At 57.4% G+C, this 21,824-nt stretch overlaps 2 protein-coding genes across 3 annotated transcripts; both read right to left on the reverse strand.

Annotated features, from left to right (window-relative positions):
• MYL7 (myosin light chain 7) lies at nt 1–2,686 on the reverse strand. The gene is made up of 7 exons (XM_029075631.2): nt 2,599–2,686; nt 2,114–2,224; nt 1,894–1,969; nt 1,360–1,464; nt 964–1,042; nt 749–797; nt 1–168 (listed from the first exon to the last, which is right to left on the reverse strand). Exons 1-7 carry the CDS (start codon nt 2,599–2,601, stop codon nt 67–69), a joined length of 525 nt encoding a protein of 174 aa, XP_028931464.1. The 5' UTR covers nt 2,602–2,686; the 3' UTR covers nt 1–66.
• A 2,656-nt stretch (nt 2,687–5,342) lies between these two features.
• On the reverse strand, nt 5,343–20,828 carry LOC100091176 (hexokinase-4). Of its 2 annotated transcripts, none has more exons than XM_029075709.2 (10): nt 20,478–20,828; nt 10,498–10,660; nt 10,054–10,205; nt 9,532–9,603; nt 9,346–9,441; nt 8,679–8,778; nt 7,897–8,080; nt 6,075–6,230; nt 5,580–5,813; nt 5,343–5,487 (listed from the first exon to the last, which is right to left on the reverse strand). In XM_029075709.2, exons 1-10 carry the CDS (start codon nt 20,520–20,522, stop codon nt 5,343–5,345), a joined length of 1,347 nt encoding a protein of 448 aa, XP_028931542.1. In that variant the 5' UTR covers nt 20,523–20,828. The 2 variants fall into 2 exon arrangements, with proteins under 2 accessions (XP_028931542.1, XP_001520120.2); XM_001520070.4 differs by having other exon boundaries at nt 9,532–9,651; nt 10,051–10,205.
• Between the last annotated feature and the right edge of the window lie 996 nt (nt 20,829–21,824).

Consider the following 21,824-nt stretch of genomic DNA (forward strand, 5'->3'; position numbering starts at 1 on the left):
GAGCTTTGACTCTAGGGTTTATTGACTTTGTTCCATGCTGGGGGCTACCAAGCCGGCCCCCTCCCCTCACTCCTCCTTCTCATCTCCGTGGGTGATGATGTAGCATAAGGACTTGTAGTCGATGTTTCCTGCCATGTCGATGGGTGTCACTGCAAACATCTGCTCCACCTGGAGGGGAAGGGAGCGGCTCAGATGTGCAAAAATCTGGCCAAACCCCCCACCTGGGGTCGTGGAGGTCCTCATTCCCCGTGGCATTTGGGGGGCTTGAGACTGGGGTGGCAAGTGGGGGAGACGGGCCCAGGGCATGGGAAGTGTAAACTACTTGAGTACCCTATGCACCTGCTCCAAGCCACGGAGGTCTGGGTCAGCGGGAGGCCCCATCCCCAGAAACCCAGACCTTGTCTTGATCCCCAAACTGGGCCCTCAAGTCACTGGAGTCCTGGGCAGCCAAATTGACTACCCCAGTGGCATGCTGTCCCGGTCCCCCAGGTACCAAGAGAGCTCAGGTTCCCAGTCCAGGCAACCGTTGTCAGCCTGAGAATCCGCCCAGGCCGACCAGGGAGTGGGGGGCTGGTGTGGGAGGCAGAGACTGCAAATGGGGCAGAGGATGGTATCTCTCTCCCCTTCCAAACCCAGATTCCCCGGCTCCTTTTTCTCTCATCCCCCATGGCTCCCAAGGGTCCTCGGACCAAGGAAGAAGGAGAGATCAGGGTGGGGAGCAGGGTGGGGGGGTGAAGGTCCTGCCCACCTCAGCGGGGGTGAACTTGTCCGCCTGTGTCAGGAGGAGCTGCTTGAACCTGGGAAGAGAGCAAACGGGCCCAGGGTGGGTGAGGGCTGGGCCCAGCAGGACGCCCAGCTCCGTCTCCAGGCTCTACCCAGCCCTGCCCCGGGTTGGGGGGGGGGGGTGTATATGGGGAAGGGGGCTCTACCCTCAGAGCCCAGGCATCCCACTCCCGCACTCACTCGTCTTTGTTCACCAGGCCGGTGCCATTGGGATCGAACATACGGAAGGCACTGAGGATGGAGTCTTCGGGGTCCGTCCCTGGGTGTGGCGGGGAGGGAGCAGAGGTGGATTCAGAGCACCCTCACCCCGGCCCCCAGCCCTGTCTCTCGAGGAAGAGGGTGATGCCGGGGTCCCTGGCAGCAGTGGAGCTGGGAGCCCAGTTGGGGTGGGAGATCTCCCCTGGGGGAGGACCCCCCAGCCTTCCAACACGAGAACCCACCCACCACTCCCACCCCTGACTCATGGGAATCAGCACAGGGGGTACACGTGGGTCCCTCCACCCTGCCCCCACTCTATGGGTGATGGCCGGGACACCCCAGGATCTGGACTGTGGAGGGGGGGACCAGCAGCCTCACCGTTGAGTTTCTCCCCGAAGAGCGAGAGGAAGACGGTGAAGTTGATGGGGCCTTTCCCCTCCTGCAGCATCTCCTCCAGCTCCTCATCAGAGACGTTCAGCTTCCCTGGCCGGAGGTGAAGTGGGGAAGGGGACGGGGAGACCATTGCAGTCCAGTTTCCCTCCTCCCAGCTTCCCAAACCCGCAGCCCCAGGAGTGGACAGGGGTGGGCTAAGGTCATGGCTCCAGTCACAAGAAAGTGAAGAGGGAGGGGGAATGGAGAAGGCATGACTTGAGTGGGGAGGACACGAGAGGAGGGGAAGGAGAGGTGTGAGTTTAGAGAGAGGTGTGAGTTTGGGGAGGAGGTGGGAATCGGGCCAAAGGTGACTTGGCTTCTGTGCTGACTTCACCCTCTCTAATCAACTCCGAGACAGAGAGCGGAGAGACTCCCAGGGAGATGGAGAGCTGGGCGGGTGGAGAGAGGCCCGGAGAGGGAGGGCGTGAGAGTGAGTGTGGGCACCGGGGTTGGGCATGGCTGTCTGCCCCCCTGGTTCACCGAGCTGGGAGAATGTTTCCTTCAGGTCTGACTTGCTGATGATGCCATCACGGTTCTGGTCGATGCAGCTGAAAGCCTGCAGCGGGCAGCAAGGGGACAGAGAGGGGGTCGGAGGGCGAGCCGGAGGGGGCCGGACTCGGGAGGGATGGAGGATGGAGGAGTTGGAAGGGAGCTGGAGGGTGCCGGGGTGGGGGTAGGAGAGTGGACCGGCGACGCTCACCTCCTTGAACTCTTGGATCTGCGCTTGCTCGAACATGGAGAAAACATTGGACGAGCCACGCTGGGCCTGCTTGGCCGCTGCCTTCCCCCTGGTCCCTGCCTTCCTACTGGCCTGGGCGACCAGAAATCATGAGCCCGGGGCAGTGTGCCTCAGCCCCGGGGATTGTGTGCCGCAGTTCTGAAGAGGGCCAGAACCCGTGGGACCCATGGGACCCATCGGTCCATGCCCCTGCCATACCCCAGCCCTTCCCCTCAGTTCCCTTACATTCCCAGGGGGGTCTGGATCCTGGAGTTGCAACTGGAGTGACTCCGCCTTGCCGCTGGGACGCAGACCCCCTTCTTCGGGGTTGGACTGAGGCGATGACCGCTAGGATCATCTCCCAGGTTTTCCTCCAACCTGCCCGCCTCTACCTGGTCCCCTGGCCTCGAGGGGGGCTAACATTTTCACCCCATCCACCGCCCCTGCCCCTCATGCCCCGAGCTCACCATCTCCTCTTCCGAGTTGCCGGTGTCTCCGCTTCCCAGCCTCCGAGCCCGGGCGGGCTATATACCGGTCTTATCACCTGGGAGGCCAAATTAGGAGCGGGGCCCGGGACAGTTCCAAATTTGGCAGTCCCCGGCCCGAGCCCCCTGAGAGCCAGATAAGAGTCCAGGCGTGATACCAGTCAGCCACATTCCGGCCACCCTCCCGACCCCGACCCCTCACCTCGGGCTCCCCCTCCCCTCTCTCTGTCTGACTCATTCATCTAGGTGGGACCGGACAGTCGGCCTCTCTTCTTCTCTCCCCCCAACCCTCCGATCGATCAATCAGTCAATCAATCACTCAATGGTATTTATTGAGCACTTACTATGCGCAGAGCACTGTACTAAGCGCTTAGGACAGCATAACATAGTTGGTAGACACTGCAGCCGCTCCCCCTTCCCACCCAGTGCATCCCCGGATCCAACCTGGCCCGGCCCCAAAGGTGCCCCCAGCTGTGGGTGAGCACAGGCTGAGCCGCGGGGGACCCCGGAGGTGGGGGTCCAGGACCCAGCTGCCAGGCCGCCCCGGGCTAAGCCCCCAGCTGTCTGGATCGCACCAGATGTTTGCTCTTTACAGGGGCGGGTGCTCCGGCCCTCAGCCCAACTCCAGCTCAGAGGGTGGGGATGCTCAGGGGAGGGGCAGAGGCTGCTGGGCTGGAGGGAAGGAAAGGCAAAGCAGAGCTGTCATCTGTGCAAAGCCCCGATCCGGTCTCCTCAAACATCGCCGATCACCCAGAAAAGTCCATTCCCCGTGATTTCTATTGAGGAACAGAAACTTCAGTTCTCTCTGCCTCTCGGCCACTCCCTCCTCTCCTCTTCCCGGCTCTGACCCCGTGCTCACTCTTTTGCTCCGTGCCTGGGTGCCCGCTCCCGTTCTGTTTCGCCCGACCCTGTCCCTCCTCTCCTTCAAATCCTCCAAAAAGCCACCTCCTTCAGGCGGCCTTACTTGATTAACCCCCGGCAACCCAGCCAGGTCATCCCATCATCCATCTCGGCCCCCACATATAGGTCTTGTCGATCGACCCACTCCTGATGGACTTACTGGGACTGTTACTGATCTCTATTTCTCTCACCCTTACCTATTCGTACAATTCTTGTCAAGGGCGATGTGAGGGCTCGGACGGAGGCTTGGCTGATGGAGAGGGTATTAAATTGAAATCTGGGTGGGCTTTGTTCCCCATACAGATTCCTTTATTGGTCCCATTGTGAAATCTTTGAAATCACGTTTTGTTCAGTGACTCACTGATGATGCCCCCTTTTCAAACTTCTTTATTTTAAAAAAAACAAACAATTCTAAGGCGAGGCAGGGAAGGATGGGGGAGATGGTGGGAATCAAAGTGTCTTGCTAACGGCCCGGGGTATATGCACAACAGCAGGCCTACAGAGGTGAGGAAAGAAGGGCAGGGCTGTACATTTATATATATGTGCAGGCCGATTGGGCTGGGGGGAAAGGGGAGAGAGGGGGCATGTACATGTATCTGTATCTGCCCCTCCACAGCCTCCTACCACCTCCCCCTACCTCCTGGGAACAACTTGGGCCGGGAGGGAGGGGACTCTTTCCTTGACTGGAAGCCTCTGGAGCCCAGAGATGGGGAGATGGAGTTTGTCCCCTCCCACAGCACCCCACGATAGGCACCTAGGGTCAGGCAGAAAGGGCTTAGCCCAAGGGGACTTCCAGATGGAGTTGGGGAATGCACGATGGACCCCGGGGTGGCCCAAGGGAGCTGGCCATCTCCATCCCCATACCAGGTAGGCTGCAGGGCACAGGTGCACCTCGGGGGATACTCACTGCAGATGTGGGAATGTGTGAGCAGGGTGGGACGGGGCTGGGAGTCCCGGAGAGACTTTTCTCCTTGCTGTTCCAGCCCATCCCTCGGTCTGCACGGGTGGGCAGTCCACGGGGGGGCAGTCCACAGGATAGAGCTTTGCCCACTATCAGCTCCTGCCAATACTCCAACTAAACTGCGTGCCCGGGTAGCCTGATCTCTCTGCCACACATGGCCCAGTGCTGGCCCCGTCCCACCGACCCCCTAAGCCTCTGCAACCCAAGATTCTGGGCAGGAGCGGGAGCCCAAGGGGCTAGGGGAGGAGAGACCTTGGCACGAATTGGACCACCAGGCCGTGGCTGACTCTCCCTCTGGGATGCTGGCGGCGGACTGGCAGCCAGCAATGGGTTCCTGGCTCTCCTCTCGGGGCCCAGGCTGGGAGGATGGCAAGCCATGAAGGGTTACGACCGCTGGTCTGACCGACGGAGCGGCCCCCGACCCCAGCCTCCCGCGGCTCTGCCTTGCTGCTCGCCCGGGTACCTGGGGCCTGGTGGACTCTCGATGGCCTCCGGGGGCCCAGGGCAGAAGGGAGCTGGAGGGCCGCTGGAGACCTGTTTCCAAGGCAACAGCCCGGCTGAGGGCACTGGGCATGGACAGGGGGTAGGAAGGAGCCTGGGTTCATCCCGGCTCCAGACTCCTGCTCCATGGGCCGCTTGCCCGGCCCCCGGGGCTCAGAGGCCTGCTAAGTCACAAAGCCAGACCCGTGTGAGGGAGAGGAGTGACTGTCCCAAAAGCCAGCCCCGGGGATCTCATCCCGACCCCAGGGCAAGGAGATGGGGCTCCATGGAGGGGCGGGGGGCACGCCACCCTCAGACCCCGCTTCCTTGAAGCCGGTGCGGAGCAGGGGATCGAGGGGGCCCCGGTGGGAGGGGGTGTCCCCAGTCACTGGGCGAGCATGCAGGCCTTCTTGCAGGCCACGGCGGACACGAGGGCCGCGCCCCGGCCGCTGCCCTCCTCGGACTGGATGAAGGTGATTTCGCAGCAGGGCGCCAGCTGCCGCACGCTGGCATGGAACCGCTCTTTGAAACTGGGAAGACACGCGCATGGCGACGGGGTTACTCCCAGGCGGAGGTCCCCGAGGGCCCGGGGTCCCCCCTCTTTCCTCGGGGAAGGCCTCACCTGGGGTGCAGCTTGTAGACGGAGCCGTCGACGCCCACGGTGATGCGTGTGAGTTCCCCCAGGCGGCTCTCCCTCATGCGGTTGATGACCCCGGCCAGCCCGGCCGAGCACATCTGGGCGGCCCGTGTGGAGACGCTCTCGCAGGCCAGACGCACGATGTCGCAGTCCGCGGGCGAGGGCCGCAGCCCCAGGGTGCTCAGGAGGTTGTAGATCTGCTTACGATCTCCACAGTCGCTGGGGCGGGGAGGGTGGGGAGGGCCGTGTCCAGCCAAGGGCCCCTCACTCCGGTGAGGGGGCAAGCTGCAGTGTGCGTGTGTGCGGTGACGTGGGGAGTGGGGCCCGGCGCGTGGTCGGAGGCGTGTTTACGTGGAGAATGACGGGGCTCTCCCCACCCGGCCAATCAGCCGCGGGGGTTCCCTAGGTCTGAGAACTGTTGTGGGGGTCAGAGGGGCCAGGGCAGGAAGCACGGGAGGCGGGCGGGGGGTGGGACGGTACCTCTCAACCTGGGAGACGAAGCGAGTCTCGAAGGCCCCTCGGGTCCGCAGCTTCTCGGACGCCTCCCCGCCGAACAGCAGGTTCTCGTCCACCAGCTTCAGCAGCACCAGCCGCACGATCTCGCCCATGTACTTCCCGCCGATAATCTTCTCATAGCTGGGGAGGGGGCGGAGGCGCGTGGTCGGGCCGGCGCCAGGGCCGGGCCCGGTAGCCCCCACCCCGCCTGGCCAGCGGCAATCTTGGGGTCCCCGGAACATCTGGGCTGATCTTTCACACGTAAGCGATGTTTATGTGCGCGTGTGTATGTGCATGTGTGTACACTTGTGCGTGTGGGTGGGGGGTGACTGGGAATAGTAATGATAATAACCGTGATATTCGTCAAGCGCTTATTATGTGCCGAGCACTGTTCGAAGTGCTAGGATAGATACAAGGTAGTCAGGTTGGACACAGTCCCTGCCCCACGCCGGGCTCGTACTCTTAATCCCCATTTAACAGTTGAGGTTACTGAGGCACAGAGAAGTGAAGTGACTTGCCCAAAGTCACACAGCAGACATGTGGCACAACGGGGATTAGAACCCACTTTCTCTGACTCCCAGGCCCGTGTTCTTTCCACCAGACCAGGCTCTACTGGACCGAACACACGTAGGGGGGATGAAGAGAGATGGGTGAAAGGGGAGAAGGGAGAGAGAGGAAGGGGAGAAAGAAGTTGAGGGCAGGGCGGAGAGAGAGAGGAGAAAGGGGTCCGCGAGGGGGTCGGGGGTGAGAGCGTGTCTGTGCGTCTGACTTGATGAACAGGCTCCACTCTGCTGGGGGCCAGGAGCCATCCTGAGCTCCTAATTTCTCCCCAGACACCAGAGCCCCCTGGGCAGGAGTCGGGGCTCCCCCTCGAAATTGCACGTCACTGGCCAGCTCAGCGGTGGATCTCTCTGGGGAACTGCATCCATCCTCAGACCCAAGGCAGGGGCCTCTGGCTCTTCCCACCCTAATATCCAACCTTGGGCCCAGGCCTCCTGCCCCTCCTGCCCCATATCCATCCTTGGGTCACCAACCTCCCTGATCCTCACACCTTGGACGAGGACCCTTCACTATAGTTCTCAGCAGTTGGGAGGATCGTGCTTGTGCATGGCACTCTCTCCCTTGGTTGGAGGTAGGCAGGCTCCCCTGTCACAGCTACCATCTCCAGAGACGAAGAGGAAAGGGAGGAAGGAAGGGAAGGAGGGAGGGGGAGAGGAAGGGGGAGAGGAAGGGAAGGCGGGGGCAATCAAACAAAAAGACCCCTTTCTCTTCAAAAGATCCCCTTCTAGACTGGAAGCCCCTTGTGTGTCAGGAACGTGTCTACCGACTCCGCTGTGCTCTCCTATGTGCTTAGCACAGTGCTCTGCAGACAATAAGCACTCAATAAATGCCACTGATTGACCGATTCAACTTTCCAGAAAAGGTCTTTAAAACAAAGCCAAAGGGATTCATGGGAGGTGGGGTTACTTTGCTAAGTGGAAGCCTTTCGAACATGTCCTAGGTTAGTCAGCGGGGTGCCGAAAACAAGGGTGCTTTTGGATGGAGATTTCCCTCCTAAAGGGATTCTTCATAAGGAGGGTTAAGTGAGCCAGGAAGAGAAGGGTAGCAACCACTGCTCAGCATATCCCATCTAGTCCTGCCCATGGCAGCGGGCCAGAAGCCCAGGTCCCCCAAATTGGCCTCGTTTCCTCCCGAGGGCGACGGGGGCAGGGAGGGGGACAGGGTGGGGCGGGAACCCCGAAGGGACGGACGGATGGGGCGCCAGGGGCCCGAGGCGGTTGGGGCGTGCTGTGCCCCGGGTCCTTACAGCTGCTGACCAGGGTTCAGGGAGGTCTCGTCCACTACCCGGTCGTACTCCAGCAGGAAGTCGTCCAGCTCGCCCGCAGCCCCGAAGGCCCCCCATTCCGTGTTGACACACATCCGGCCCTCGTCCCCCTCCACCAGCTCTACGTTGTGCATCTCCTCCATGTAGCAGGCGTTGCACCCCGTGCCTGGGGGCAAGGAAGCCCAGTGACCTTTGGCTCTGAGGGCCTGCTGGGGGGCCCAGGTGCCCGCAGGGTGGGCTTGGCCAAGCCAAAACCCAGCCTGGAGCCAGGGGCCAGGCCCAGCCCAGCCCAGGAGAGGGGCAGAATGGGGTGCTGCTTCTGAAATAATCTCACTCTACCTATGGTATCGTAGTGGCCCTGCCGGCTCTTAACAATCATGATGCCAGGTACTTCACAGCCTGGCAATGGAATCCACAAGCCTGAGTCCCCCCGGGTCCCATCTTGGCAGAACTCCTTAGGGGAAGGAGTTGACTGTTACAAAGAGTTGGGGCTTGGCTGGCCTGGCCCAGAGAGTAGGAGGGACTTGATCCCTGGCCTTCCTAGATGGGTAGCTCCCATTCTGGATGGACAGACAAGACCCAGCCCCTCAGAGTGGTGGAAGGGGAACCCCTAGCTACTGCTCCCGGAGGTGTCCAGGTAGGTCCAAGACCGAGAGGAGGGGAAAAGTGGAAAGATGACTGGATGGATGACTGGATAGCCCGGGGAGGAAGGGATGGAGAAAGGGCTGGCCACTGGGTGCGGGAAGCTGGGCGGGGTGTCTTACCTACGATCATGCCAACCTCACACTGGCGATCCTCGTAGTAACAGGAAATCATGGTTGCCACGGTGTCATTGATCATAGCTACCACATCCATCTCAAAGTCCTGCCGGTGGGGAAACAAGGGAAGGACGTGATGCCAGCAAGCTGGAGGGAGCCCAAGGAGAGGGCAGGTGAGGGGTCAACTGTGGAGCTCCAGCCAGCCCCCAAGTCTCCTTTCTCTCTCTCTCTCTCTTACTACTTATATGTATACTTAATAAGTACCATAACTAATTAGGACTATGTGTATTTACATATCCCTAGATAGTTGTGCTACTTAATAAGTGCATATCATGTGTCAAGCACGGTGTCAAATGCTGATGTATTGGCACTCTTTCCTGCTTTCTTCTCTTTCTTCTTCCTCCTCCGGTTTTCACAGTCTGTAAATGATTTTTGGAAGTGCTCGATAGATAACATTGACTGGTGGACAAACTCCCCACCATCCTCTTGCCTTGCTGAGCCAGCTTCCGCTGCAAGGGGCAGAAGGGGGACGGAGGAAGAGGAGGAAGAATGAGGTGGAAAGGGCAGCAGGAATTGCTCTGTGGGCCACCGGGCTCACGGGAACCCAGGACCCGGCTTTCTGGGGGCCTTGGGATCCTTCTCTCACGGGGGAGGCGGCTCCACCCCCGCTCACCCCTCGCCTTTTGATGGCGTCTCGCAAAAGTCCAACGATGTTGTTCCCTTCGGCACCCGATGCCTTGAAGCCCTTCGTCCAGTTGAGAAGGATTCCCTTGGACAGGAGAAAAGCCCTTTGGTTGAGCAATGCCCAGCTGCGCTTCCAGCCCCAGCCCCGGCCCAGCCCCAGCTCCCCGCTGCTGACCTTGTCAATGTCCTCGTGCCGCACGGGGAAGGAGAACGTGAAGCCCAGCGGCAGCTTTTTGTGTTTCATGTGGTGTTTGTCCAGGAAATCCGAGATGCACTCGGAGATGTAATCGAAGAGCTGGAACCCGACACAATCCCCCGCCAGCACCAGGCAGCGGTTAGTTCCTCCCTCCACACTTTCCTCTCCCACCCTCCCCCGGAGAGATGGTGGCTCTCTACCTGTGAGGGAGTGGCCTCTAGCCAATTCCCCTCACCCTCTTCCCACAGGAGCTGAGGCCCACCAAGCCCCCAGGGCTGGAGCTGCCTATGTTTGGGAGACAGGGTCTGAGGTGCAGGGGGACACAGAACGGATGAGGAGAGCCTTTTCTTTGAAGTGACTGACGGGGCCTCGAGAGAATATCTTCAGCCTCTCCCGGTCCTGGGTCCACCCCGGGGGACTCCCTGCTGCCCTGGCCAAACTGCCGACTAGGGGTTGGGGTCCGGCTGCCAGGAAGGAGGCCCACCCGGGTCCGCTCACCATTTCTGCCGTGCCTGTCATGGCATCTGTGGGGATGGAATACAGCTGGTGCTTTGTCTTCACACTCCACTGCCCCTCCTCGCCTTCCCCCACCTTCACCAGCATCACGCGCAAATTCGTGCCTCCCAGATCCAGAGAGAGGAAATCCCCAACCTCTGTGGGTCCGAGAGAAAGGGGCTGGGGTCACAGGACCCTCAAAGGGCTGAGACCGGGGAGTCCGTGGGGCTGGGAGGGAAGTCTAGCAGGAGCAAGGTGCCCGGAAGGAAGAGGGATGGGGATCTTTTTAGATTTTCATCTGGCCCCTCAGAGACCCCTGACCCTGGGCGCTTCCCCAGATCTTCAACTGGAGGCCCCTGAGCTGAGCCCTGGAGCTGGGCCTGGCCCATGGGGACTGGGAAGGCCGGGGCCACCCTGAGTTGCCCTGGGGCCCGCCGAGGCTTGGTCTACCTGAGCCCTCCGGGGTGGATCGCACGTAGGTGGGCAGCATCTTCACGCTGGCTTCCTCGTGGGTCTCCAACCTCAATCCCCGGTCCATCTCCTTCTGCATCCTCCGCATCACCTTCTTCAGGTCCTCCTCCTGCAGCCGGAACTCTGATAGGATTTGCTCCACCTGCCCCAGGCAACAGAGGAGGTGGATGGTCAGGGGCAGAGGGAGGAGAGGCAGGCCCGAAGGGGACCTGGGCTCTCTGCTCCTGTGCCCACCTCCAACACTCTAGGGACTCCCGGCTGACCCGCCCCCCGACACAGAGACCCCAGCCCAGCCTTGGCCCAGAGTGGGCATGCTGGGGGCAGGGGAAGAGTCAGACCAGTCGAAAAACAGACACCCAGACAAAAAACAGACATGCTGAGAGGTTGCGTGACCTAGTGGATAAAGCACAGGTCTGAGAGTCAGAAAGACTTTAGTTCTAATCCCGGCTCCACTACTTGTCTCGTGTATAACCTTGGGCAAGTCACTTCATTTCTCTGGGCCTCAGTTACCTCACCATAGTAAGCGCTCAATAAATACTATTGAATCTATAAAATGGAGATTACGACCGTGAGCCCCATGTGGGTCATGGACTGGGCCCATCCTGATTTGCATCTACCTACTCCAGTGTTCAGTACAGTGTCTGTACTTAGTAAGTGCTTAATGAGTATCATTAAAAACAAAAAAAAACCCAAAAGACCCAATTATTCCATTTTATACAATCTGGTTTTCTGCCGGTCCCTATCTGGTACTGTTATGGTACCACAGGATCATCACTTCCATTTCCCTGCCTTGGTAGAGGGCTGTAGCTAATCCACGCAAGAAAGCGGGGAGTCTACCCTGTTCTGAGCAGATGGCGATTGCCATCACATCCTCGGTAGCCCACCACAGCATCAGAGGCTCCTTGCAAGCAGGGTCGGTTTTCTGAGTGTCTGATTTGTGTTGGCAGGCTGCCTGCCTTACTGGGCTCCAGAGACTTGTCCGTTTTCCTCACCCGACAAGACCACTTGGTTTCACCCCAGCGTTCCACCCCAGCATTCCACCGGGGCCCAAGGAGTGGCCGAGCAGAAGAGAGGGCAGGCCAAAAAGCCCTCTCTAGGGCCCATGTGGGCGTTGAAGCATTCTTCCGAGCCTAGTTTCTCACACAGGCTTTGCCTCAGACACTCTGGGTGACGGGGCGGGAGAGGTGCCCGAAGGCACAGCTGGAGACAGAGAGCTAAACACTACAGTGAGGAGGGTGGGTCATCTTCAACCCCACGCTTGGGCTCAAGAGATTTTCCTCGTTAACACTGCTGCCATTTCTCTTCTCCCCAGAGCTCCAAAGCAGAAATCACTTCTCAAAATAGGAGGTGGGGACTGGGACAGAAACAATGGAAATAATGTATCTCTCCATACCCACTTCCTCCAGGCCTGGGAATTCCCAGAATCCTCACTCTGGGTAGAAGCCTGCCCTGCTGGGGCCCAAAGGATGGCTTTCTTCTGCTCTCCAAAGGCAACCCCTTCCTCTGCCTTTGATAGCCCGGGGGGCCTTCTCAGGGTGATGCACGGGCAGGGGGTGGCCTGACACCTTGCTCAGAGGCTCTGTCCTGTAACCACTTAAATTAGTTCTCCCAGGTACCGTATGATCCCACCTTCCCTATTCCTGATACTGGACTCCAGACCGTGAGCCCTCAGCCCCCTCCTCTTCTCGAGAGGGCCCCCTCCCAAATCTCTCGCCCTTTCTGGGAAGGCAAGCAGAGGGGTGGGAGCGACTGGACTGTGAGGAGCACTGAGAATGCCAGGAGTGGCTATAATTAGCTGAAATCTCTCTCCGGGGTCAGGGGTCGGATGATGTTTTGCAATCGCTTCCTATTCCCGGTCAGGGCTCTGAAACTCAGTGGCTGACCTCCCTCTCCCTACAGCTACCAAAGCTCTTTCCTAAATCAGAATCAGGGACTCCCCCACCCCCCACCGCATAAGGAACCTCTTTGGGCCCCAGTCTGTGACCCTTCCAACACCCCCAACTGACCCTGGGCCACCACTCGCCTACCCCGGACTGGGCTCTTCAAAGGAGTAGCCACAGGGGCTCCTAACCTGCAGTCTTCCAAGGGGTTGGGAGGAGGAAAGGAGGCTGGGAGGGAAGATTCCATTAAAGAAGCGAGATGGGGAAAACAGCTCGTTTCTCTTTTCCCCGGTTCCTAGCCGGGATGGACTGCTAAGGGTGGGGCAAAGCCTGAAGAAGACAGACTTAGAGAAACCAAGCAGCAGACTGCAGACACAGGGGAAATTTAGTCAAGGTGGCAGGTGGGAGGAGAAGAGCGATCCACAGAGCATCAGGGGTGGGATGAGGAGCGAAGAGAGAGGAAGAAACGGAAGCCAGCGTGGTGTGTGGGGCACAGGGTGAGAGGGACAAGAGGGTGGAGGGGAGGCACTTCAGTGCACTTTGGAGATAATCCTGGCTTCCCCAGTGTCTCTCTCTCCTCCCCCAACCTGGCCCTTCATGCCCCCTTTACCTTCCTCAAGAGTAAGTCCCCCTTGATAAACACCATCTGGCCACACACACACAAACCAGAGAACTCTGAGTGCCTAAGGTCACAGATACTCTGCCTCGAGTGGCCCTTTAACTTGAGGTGAAAACCAAAATCCACGGACCCTTTAAAGGAACGATGGCCTCATGGAGACTCACCCCACCCTCTGACAGTCCCCTTGGCTGTCTCCTTTCTCTTGCCCCCCAATCTGCACATCCCACCCAACTAGTCTGGGAGGGACCCAGCTCAGTTCAGACAGAAACTGAGCCGGGGGAGAAACATTTTCCAACTGGTGCTACTGAATGGGTGACATTTTTCACTGAGGAAACACCCCTCCTCCCCAGTGCCGCTCCTGTGGGCCTGTTTTCCCTGCATTTCCCCACACTGAAGGTTCCGGAATGTGGTAAAAAAAACCAGACCAAAATTGGAGTGGCCCATCCCTTCTGTGGGATAGCAGAGAAGCCTAACTGGCTTCACCAGACCAACTGCATGGCTGCTCTGTCCTGACTTCTCCCTCTGTCCGTCACAAACTGAACAGATTCAATCAGACCGCCGCTACACTCATCGAAATCCCTTGGGGGACTCCTGAACAAGGCTTGGAAATTCCAGGGGTCCTCCGTCTTTAATTCCACCTCAGCCGCAGGCTGCCCACCCCAGATTTGGAGTGTGCTCACCGTTTATTCATTCGTTCAATTGTATTACTGTGGACAGAACACCGTACTAAGCGCTTGGGAGAGTACAATACAACAATAAACAGTCACGTTCCCTGCGCGCAGTGATCTTACAGTCCAGAGGAGATGGACCCAAGCTGAATTCAGGACAGTACAGTGTGTGGTCTGATTCAAACTGGAAAGCTCCTAGAGGGCAGGGACTGTGTCTTCTTACTATATCTTGTACTCTACCCAGGACAGGATCATATTGGTTGATAGAGGTATAGATAAAGTATTTCCATTTGCATAAAGGCACTTAATAAATACTTTCAGAATGAGGAGCAGGAATTTTCTTGTTACCTCAGTGCTTCAGATCTGCCAGACCTCCACTCTCTTCACCTTCAAAGCCTGATTTGAAGGCACGTCTCCTCCAAGAGGTTTTTCCCGACTAAGCCCTCATTTCCTCTTCTCCCACTCCCTTCTGTGTCACCACTCCAACTTGGATTTGCGCCTTACATGTCTCCCTCCCTCAGCCTCACAGCACTTAGGAGAAGCAGCATGGCTTAGCGGATAGAGCACGGGCCTGGGAGTCGGAAGGACCTGGGTTCTAATTCTGGCTCTGCCACCTGCCTGCTGTGTGACCTTGGGCAAGTCACTTCACTTCTCCGGGCCTCAGTTACCTCATGTGTAAAATGGGGATTAAAAGACTGTGATTCCCCATGTGGGACAGGGATTGTGTCCAACCCGATAAACCTGTACCTACTCCAGTGCTTAGAACAGTGCTCGGCACATAGTAAGTGCTTAACAAGTACTGTAATTATTATTGTTATTATGTACATATCCATAATTAATTTATATTAATGTCTGTCTCCTCCTCTAGCCTATAAGCTCCTTGTGGGCAGGGAAAGTATCTACCAGATCTGTTACAGTGTTATACGGTACTTTCCTAAGTGCTTAATAAAGTGCTTGGCACACAGTACGTGCTCAATAAATATAATTGATTGATCGATTGATTGCTTCGGCAGTGGAGGCGTGCCCCGAAGATTTTAATGTAACAGACTGGCCATCTAAATATGGTGAATTAGAGTTGCAGGTGCTTGGGGAGAATGTTCAGCTCAAGAAGCATTATCCCTGTAGCCTCCCCCCAAAACAGCTATGTAAAGAGGAGGGAAACTGATTGGTAACGCATTCTCATATTCCTGCAGCATAACCGTGCTCCAAGAGAGGGGATAGAAGGGCCCACGTCCCATCTTCCCAAACTGGCAGCCCCTCCGGCATCACATCAGGAGCCGCAGTGCCAGTCCCCAAGAGGAGTAAGGGTCCAGGCTCAACGAGCTACAGCACGGCGGCCAAGCTGGAGGCGGTTTCCAAGACCCGGTGACCCCCGACGCTCTGGGGTGGTGGGTCCGGGGCCAGAGAGGAACAACGGTGGCCACCCGGGGCACCCACTTCCCATGTATCACTCTAGGAATGAGTGAGGACCACGGGCTGCTGCCAACCCCCTCCTGCTGGCAACGAGAAACCGGAGACGGTACCCGGGCCTTCGATCAGTGAGGGTGCCCACGGGACACGGCTGCTTCGGCCTCTACTAAGATTAAATCCCCAAACAAATTTTCTGTAAACCATCACTCGACTTTCTCATTAGATAATAAACCTGAGGACAGGAAACCTGTGTCTTGAAATGGTTCCCAAGCACTCAGTTTACTATCTTGCACTCACTAGGGGCTCCGTGAATGCCTCTGATCGACTGGATAGGGTACATGCCTTTCTCTGAGCTGAAGAAAGTGAGGAAAGATCTCGTTTCTCCATTTTCCCCAGGGCGAGATGACATGGATTTCAGAGTGGCTATAATTAGACCAGCTTGGGTCATTCGTTAAAAGAAATATATCTTGGTTTGAATGTGGGCCTCCCCTCCCTCCTCTGCCCTTCCTGCCCCTCCTGCCCCTCCTGCCCCCCTCTGCTCAGGACTGGATGTGATGAGAGTTGGTTTTCTGTGGCAGCCAGAACTAAATCCCTCCAAAATCTCTCTCTCTCTCTCTCTCTCTCTCTCCCGTGCCCTCATCCCTCCCCGCCCTCCCCCGGCCCTCCTTCAGATCACAGACACTTCTGAAATGAGACAGCTGGAAGTGAAGAAAAGCCCCAGCCCTGAAAACTGGTATTCACTAAGCAGAGGAAGAGAAGAGACATTTCCAACCACCAACTTGCACTCCAATTCCATCAGTTGTACCAATTTCTACCTCCACTTTCCCATTACAATTTAAGCTCTTCTTGGGCAGGAAACATGTCTCACGCCTCTGTTGTACTTTCCGAAGCGCACTGCACCCAGTGGATGTTCAATAAATGCTATTATTACTAAAATTACTGCTATCAGCTAGGCATTTCAGGGGGCTCGGGGGACAGTGATGGACAGGGGAGCCAGGCAGGCCCTCGGAAATACCTAGCTGCAGGGTCCACCTTAGAAAACGGGATCGGGGAGAAGCTTAACTTGCCAACTCAGGGAACAAATCATGCCTAAATCTTCTGGCAACCTTTTAGAAGAGAAGAAGGTGCTGGGTAATGACCGGGGACCTTGTCAAATTCATCCATTTTTCTAGAAGGGGCGGTGGGTCTAACAGAATAGGGAGAAGCAAAAGATGTAACTCTCCTCAACCTGATTTGAACAATCAGGTTGTACTTGTACTTTGTGAAAATCGGGTTTTGCAAGAGTTGGATGTTAGGAAGGCACTCTCTAAATATATCAGGAGTGACATTCCTGAGTTCAGTGCTCAAGTTGCCCGCCAGTGACATGAATGAGTGTGGAAAGATCTTTCTCGAGAGAAGGAGAGGAGGGCGGAGGTGGGGAGCGGCGCAGGGAGGTCTAAGTACTTGAAAGACAGAATGAGAATTCAAAATAACCCCAGGGATATTGGAGAAATGGGCCGGAACGGTGAGGATGAGGGTCAATAGGGAACCAGTCCGGCCAACTGCACAAATACAGTAGCCACGGAGATGGTTAATGGTTCGGAAAACACAAGCCAGAAGGAGAGGCTAAGAGAACCTGGGTTCGTTTAGCCCGGAGAGACCCGAGGGACAACTGCAGCTGAGTGACGTGGGACACGGTCCGGACCGAGGTTGCTGACCAGAGGCTCTCTGGGTCCCGGATGATGGAATGGGGAACAGACTCGGGCAGGGCCTGGGTAGTATTCAGCTTGGAAAGGGTGTAGGGGTGTAGGGGTGGGGGGTGGGGGTGGCACCCCTCAACCCCAGGGCTGTTGGGGGACATCCTTATCTGACTGGAATGGTGTAAATCTGGCCCTGGCTGGAGCTGGGGAAAGAGTGGACCCACCTACTTGCCCAGACACTTAAATACCTCCCAAGACCTCTGTTTTTCTTCCATGCTCTTACAGCCTCCTAAATCCTGCCCGGTTGTCCAGAAAGGGGCGGGCTGGGTTCCTTTCAGGGCTGCAATAATCCCAGCCAGGGGATTTTACAACCAATTAAGGATCCCTCTGACCTGCCACTTAACATCCCAGACCTGTGATCTTTCTCTTAGACTTTGCTACCCTCCCTCAGAGGCCCAAAGAGCCGTCCTTTTAATAAGGATCCTACATCAAAGCCAAAAGGAAGTTGCTTTGAGGTCTGGGGGCGGGAAGGGAGTGAGAGAAGGGGCTGCTTTCTGATTTCTGTCACAGATGTGCCCAGAATGACTCATGGGCTCCCATTGCAGCTTCAACCCCAGTTTTGGGCCTCGGAGCTACTGGACTCAGGGCCCAGGAGGAGAGTCAAGGCAGCTGGGTTTAGGGGAGCTGCGGGAATTGATGATGGGAAATGTCCTGAGGATTTATGGCAAATGAGCCACCCGGAGGCCCAGGTGGCTCCCGGCCATTTTGTTCTGGCTTGGGCCCGCTCCCGTTGCGTGGACGGAGTTAATGTTTAGAGGATCCCCTTCCAGGTGAGTGCACAAAATTCCTTCCCGGAGAGAAACTACCCCACTTTGCCCCCAGTTCTCCTTCCCACACTGGACGGTGTCACTGAGGTCACCATCGTGGGTACTTGGAGCCCCCAGGGTGGTTGCATAAGACTCTCCCGGCCCTGGCAGCCGGGCCAGTGGGGGCTCAGGGGATCAGGAGGGGTCGACCGTGGGTGGCCACATCTCTGGTGTGACGGCCTCAGAGGACTCACTCTTTAAGCACAGCGTCCCTGGATACTTTGTCACTGCCTGCACCCACCTTAAGGAACCTCTTGGTCCTGCCCCTCTCCACTTCCCCCAAGGAATGAGAAGCAGAACAGAAAGGGTGAGCAGAGACTGGCACGATGAAGCCATCTCCCCTTCGGCGAGTCTCGGCCCTCCTCCCGGCTGCTCCCCCGACAGGTACCGCTGGCTAGGGTGCCGAGACCCCTCCCGGAACCGTGTCAGCACCGAGGTCAACCATCCCTAATGGCCCAAGGCAAGGTGCAAACACAAGACCCAAGCCTCTGGCTCAGCCATCCGGTGCAGCAGTCTGTCTCCAAGGGGGATGGGGACCCCTCTTGACTAGGGTAGGGATGAACCATCCAATAACCTCAGCATCCCCCTCTCCATCGCTGCCTTTCCTCTAGGAACTCTTCCGGACCACTTGTCCGTGAACTGATCCAAACTGCCCCTTGCTTAATTTCCTCCTTACACACAGGTCGTGACCTCCCTGAGCAGTGACCTCCTCAGAGCCAAAGGGCCGTCGCACAGGGATGCGGGCAAGAGTGTGGGGAGCGGTGGCTTCTGGTGGCTTTTCAGTGATGGTTTGGTCCGGGTCTCACGAGACACCTTGGGGTTGGCACCTCGATGGGGCTACGGTCAGCCCCTCCTCTGGGAACAGAGGAGCCCCACCCCCTCAGTTACACAGGTGTCCTTGGCCAACAATTCGTGCAGACGTACCGCGATTTCGGCGGGCCCCGCGGGGAGACGGTTTTTACTGATCCTCCATCTGAGGCATCCCATGCCAGGGAATTATCCCGAAGATGTCCAGGGAAACCTGGACAAAATGTTGACGGAAGAAATCGAACCAGATCAAAGATATATGATGTTCCCCCAGGATCCCCAAAATGCTCTAGCGTATCGATTACACTGAATAGATATGATAGAGATCAACTTGTCCCAAATAAATACAGAAGAGTGGGAGTGGAGGGCCGGAGCGGTTGGGGGTGGGCTGACCAAACCTCATTCAGTGCCCAGACAGGGCCAAGTCTGTTCTAAGCAGGATGGCCTAGGGGAAAGGAGCCGGGCCTGGGAATCAGAGGACTTGAGTTTTAATCCCAGTCTGCCAATTGCTTGATGTGTGACCCTGGGCAGATGACTTTACTTCTCTGTGCCTCATTTTCCTCATCTGTAAAATGGAGATTAAATACCTGCTCTGCCGCCTGCTTAGACTGTGAGCTTCATATGGGACAGGGACCTGGTCCAACCTCATTAACTTGTATCTATCGCAGCACTTAGAACAGTGCTTGATACATAGAAAGCACTTAACAGATAATATCACCCCCATGGCAGGGCTCTAGGGGAATTAGTCTCCCTCTGTCCACTTGGGGCTGAGGGTGCCTGGCTTCCTCCCATCTCCCACAGGCTAAGGCAAATCACAGATGGGTAGGGATGTAGACGTAGGCAGGGGAACAGCATAAAGGTAGCTTTCCCCGTTGGGAGAAGGATTCAGAAAAATCAGCTTGGTTCCCCAAAGTGCCACTTAGCACAGTGCTCTGCCCACAGTAAGCGCTCAATCAACATGACTGATGGATTGGTTGATTGACTGATCTCCGCTCCCATATTAGGTTTCAAGGAGAAACCCTTTCATCCTCAAACTCTAGTTTGGGGAGAATTTTTCCTCACTCTGTCTGCACCTGGGCTAGGTGTGTGGGTCAGGGAGGGACCTCAGTGCTGGCCCAGAGTCTTCCTTTTGCAATACCACTTCCCATCCCCATGATAACGCGAGGAAGATGGCATCCCGGAGCCCTGATTTTCCGGTAGGGCGGGGGGCATGAGGAACCCTGGAGTCTGGAGGAATTCCCGGGGCCCTGCCTCTCCCTGGCCCCTCTCAACTCCAGGTTTATCCCAGAACCTGCTGGAGAGCTCAGAGATGCTAGACTCTCAGTTCCTCTCTAGATTGTAAGCACCTTGTGGGCGGGAAATGGGTCTACAAACTCTTATTTTGCACTCTCTCAAGCACTTTGAACAGTGCTTTACAAGTAGTAAGCGTTCAGTAAATACCATTGATTGATTGGATTCAAGGGAGCCAGAGGGGGAACCCCATCCTGGAACACCACCATTCCCTTTCCATCCAGCGTGACTCAGTGGAAAGAGAACGGGCTTTGGAGTCATGGGTCATGGGTTCGAATCCCGGCTCTGCCACTTGTCAGCTGTGTGACTGTGGGCAAGTCACTTAACTTCTCTGTGCCTCAGTTACCTCATCTGTAAAATGGGGATTAAGACTGTGAGCCCCATGTGGGATAACCTGATTCCCCTGTGTGTCTACCCCAGCGCTTAGAACAGTGCTCTGCACATAGTAAGCGCTTAACAAATACCAACATTATTATTATTAGTTCCAGGAAACACACGACCGGCAGGGAAGAGAGCACTGGACTGGCACTACCCACGCCACCGGGGCTTCCACCAGCAGCTCCGTGCGGGTTTCCGGGCCCGACATCCCAGCCTGGGGCTTGTCCATCGGTCCCGACGGGAGACTCTGTCAGATTCTCCAGAGAGAATCTTCCCCATCCTCGTGGTCCCCTTCTTCCCGATCAGTACCCTAACATTTTGGGAGAAAGGACCTTCTGGGGAGTCGGGATAGAACAAGTTACCTTCTCCTTCTTGGAGCTGTCCATCCTGGTTCTGTGGTCCAGCATCTGGGCAGCTGCCCAGCGTCCCGCTCGGCACCGGGAGCTGCCCAAGGGCAGGGCGGCTCAGGCCCGGGGACAGACTCTTCCTCGCCCGCAGAAACGTTCCGATTCTTCCTCGCCCGGATGATCTCGTCCTTTCCCTCTCCGAGGGTCCCCGACCCTGGGCTCGGAGGCCGGTCCTCCCCTGCTCCAGCTGCTGTCTGTCGGGAGTTCAGCCGTCGAGTTTCCTTTTTTCCATTGTTTACAAGCAAGCGAGAAGTGGGGTTCCCGTGCAGCCTGGGGCAGTCCCCCTGACCCCTGCTTTGCAGAAGGCCGGGTGTCCCCAGCCTTTTCGTGGGTCAGGGGCAAAGGGCCTCCATTGCGTTGGCGACCTCCTTGCTCCCTGAGGGGCTGGGTCAGATGGGCGCTTGGGTCCCCTCCAGAAGGCAGCGGAGAAGATCCTCTTGTGCTTCCTGTGCGTCGGACTCTGAGATGGTGATAATAAAGCGTCGCTGCTCCTCACCTGACTTGGTTCCGCTCTCCTGAGCCAGTCGGGGCAGCGACTTCTGACTTCTGGGGAAAGGGGTCGGGGGAGAGCCACGGACCCTCCCGCCGAGGGCTTCTCTGCTCCGGGGACTGAGCCGGGAGCTAGCCCGGCAACCAGGTGTGTCGCTTCTCTCACACCCCCTCCCAGCCTGGAAACGGGCGGCCCCCTCGGCCCGGTCATTAGGGCTTCCAGGCAGAAAACGGGTCCTGATGGGGATTGGTCTTCTCCCAGGTCACCATAACAACCATTTGATCTTCTCCCGCTGCAGCCACCATTCGCCTTGAAGGCTTAGCCACCTGTTCCCATGGGGACCTAATAGAGCCGCCCCAACCCCTTTCCAAACAACAAATGTCAACACCGGGCCCGAAGGTGTTTGTCAGAGCCTGAGCGAGGGGACAGATATGGGAGCAGCCCCCTGCTCCGGTGCCGGAGAGCAACTACCCTCCAGAGGGCTCCACCAAATCCAATGGATCTTGCGCGCCGATGATGAGGCGCAGCCAGGATGACAGCGTCCACATCCGCTGACTAACCCAGCGGCGTCACGGAGGGGCTGCTCTGGGGCCGGGGGACAATTTCTGAGGCCGAACACGGCAAGACACTGACTCGGGGACAGATCGTAGACGCTTCTTCCTCCTCTTCCCCTCCGTAATCTCTTTTAACGTCCGCCACGCCCGCTAGGCCGGAAGCTCCTCGAGGGCCGGGACTGGGTCGACTGATTCTATCGTCTTCTCCCGAGCGCTCAGTGCAGCCCACGGCTACGGCGGGAGCTCAATCAAGACGAA

This window comes from Ornithorhynchus anatinus, chromosome 11 (assembly GCF_004115215.2).
Source record: "Ornithorhynchus anatinus isolate Pmale09 chromosome 11, mOrnAna1.pri.v4, whole genome shotgun sequence".
NCBI classification, from domain to species: domain Eukaryota; kingdom Metazoa; phylum Chordata; class Mammalia; order Monotremata; family Ornithorhynchidae; genus Ornithorhynchus; species Ornithorhynchus anatinus.

Bases quoted from the DNA above. Each gene is read 5' to 3' on its own strand.
- MYL7 (XM_029075631.2), bottom strand. The intron at 1,465-1,893 runs GTGAACCAGGGG...ACCTCCGGCCAG, and splicing joins GGAAACATTCTCCCAGCTCG to GGAAGCTGAACGTCTCTGAT. The intron at 1,043-1,359 runs GTGAGGCTGCTG...CGCCACACCCAG, and splicing joins CTTCGGGGAGAAACTCAACG to GGACGGACCCCGAAGACTCC.
- LOC100091176 (XM_001520070.4), bottom strand. From the start codon at position 20,522: ATGCTGGACCACAGAACCAGGATGGACAGCTCCAAGAAGGAGAAG. The intron at 8,081-8,678 runs GTAAGACACCCC...CCTTGCCCCCAG, and splicing joins TGAGGTTGGCATGATCGTAG to GCACGGGGTGCAACGCCTGC. The intron at 5,814-6,074 runs GTACCGTCCCAC...TCCCCGCCCCAG, and splicing joins TTCGTCTCCCAGGTTGAGAG to CGACTGTGGAGATCGTAAGC.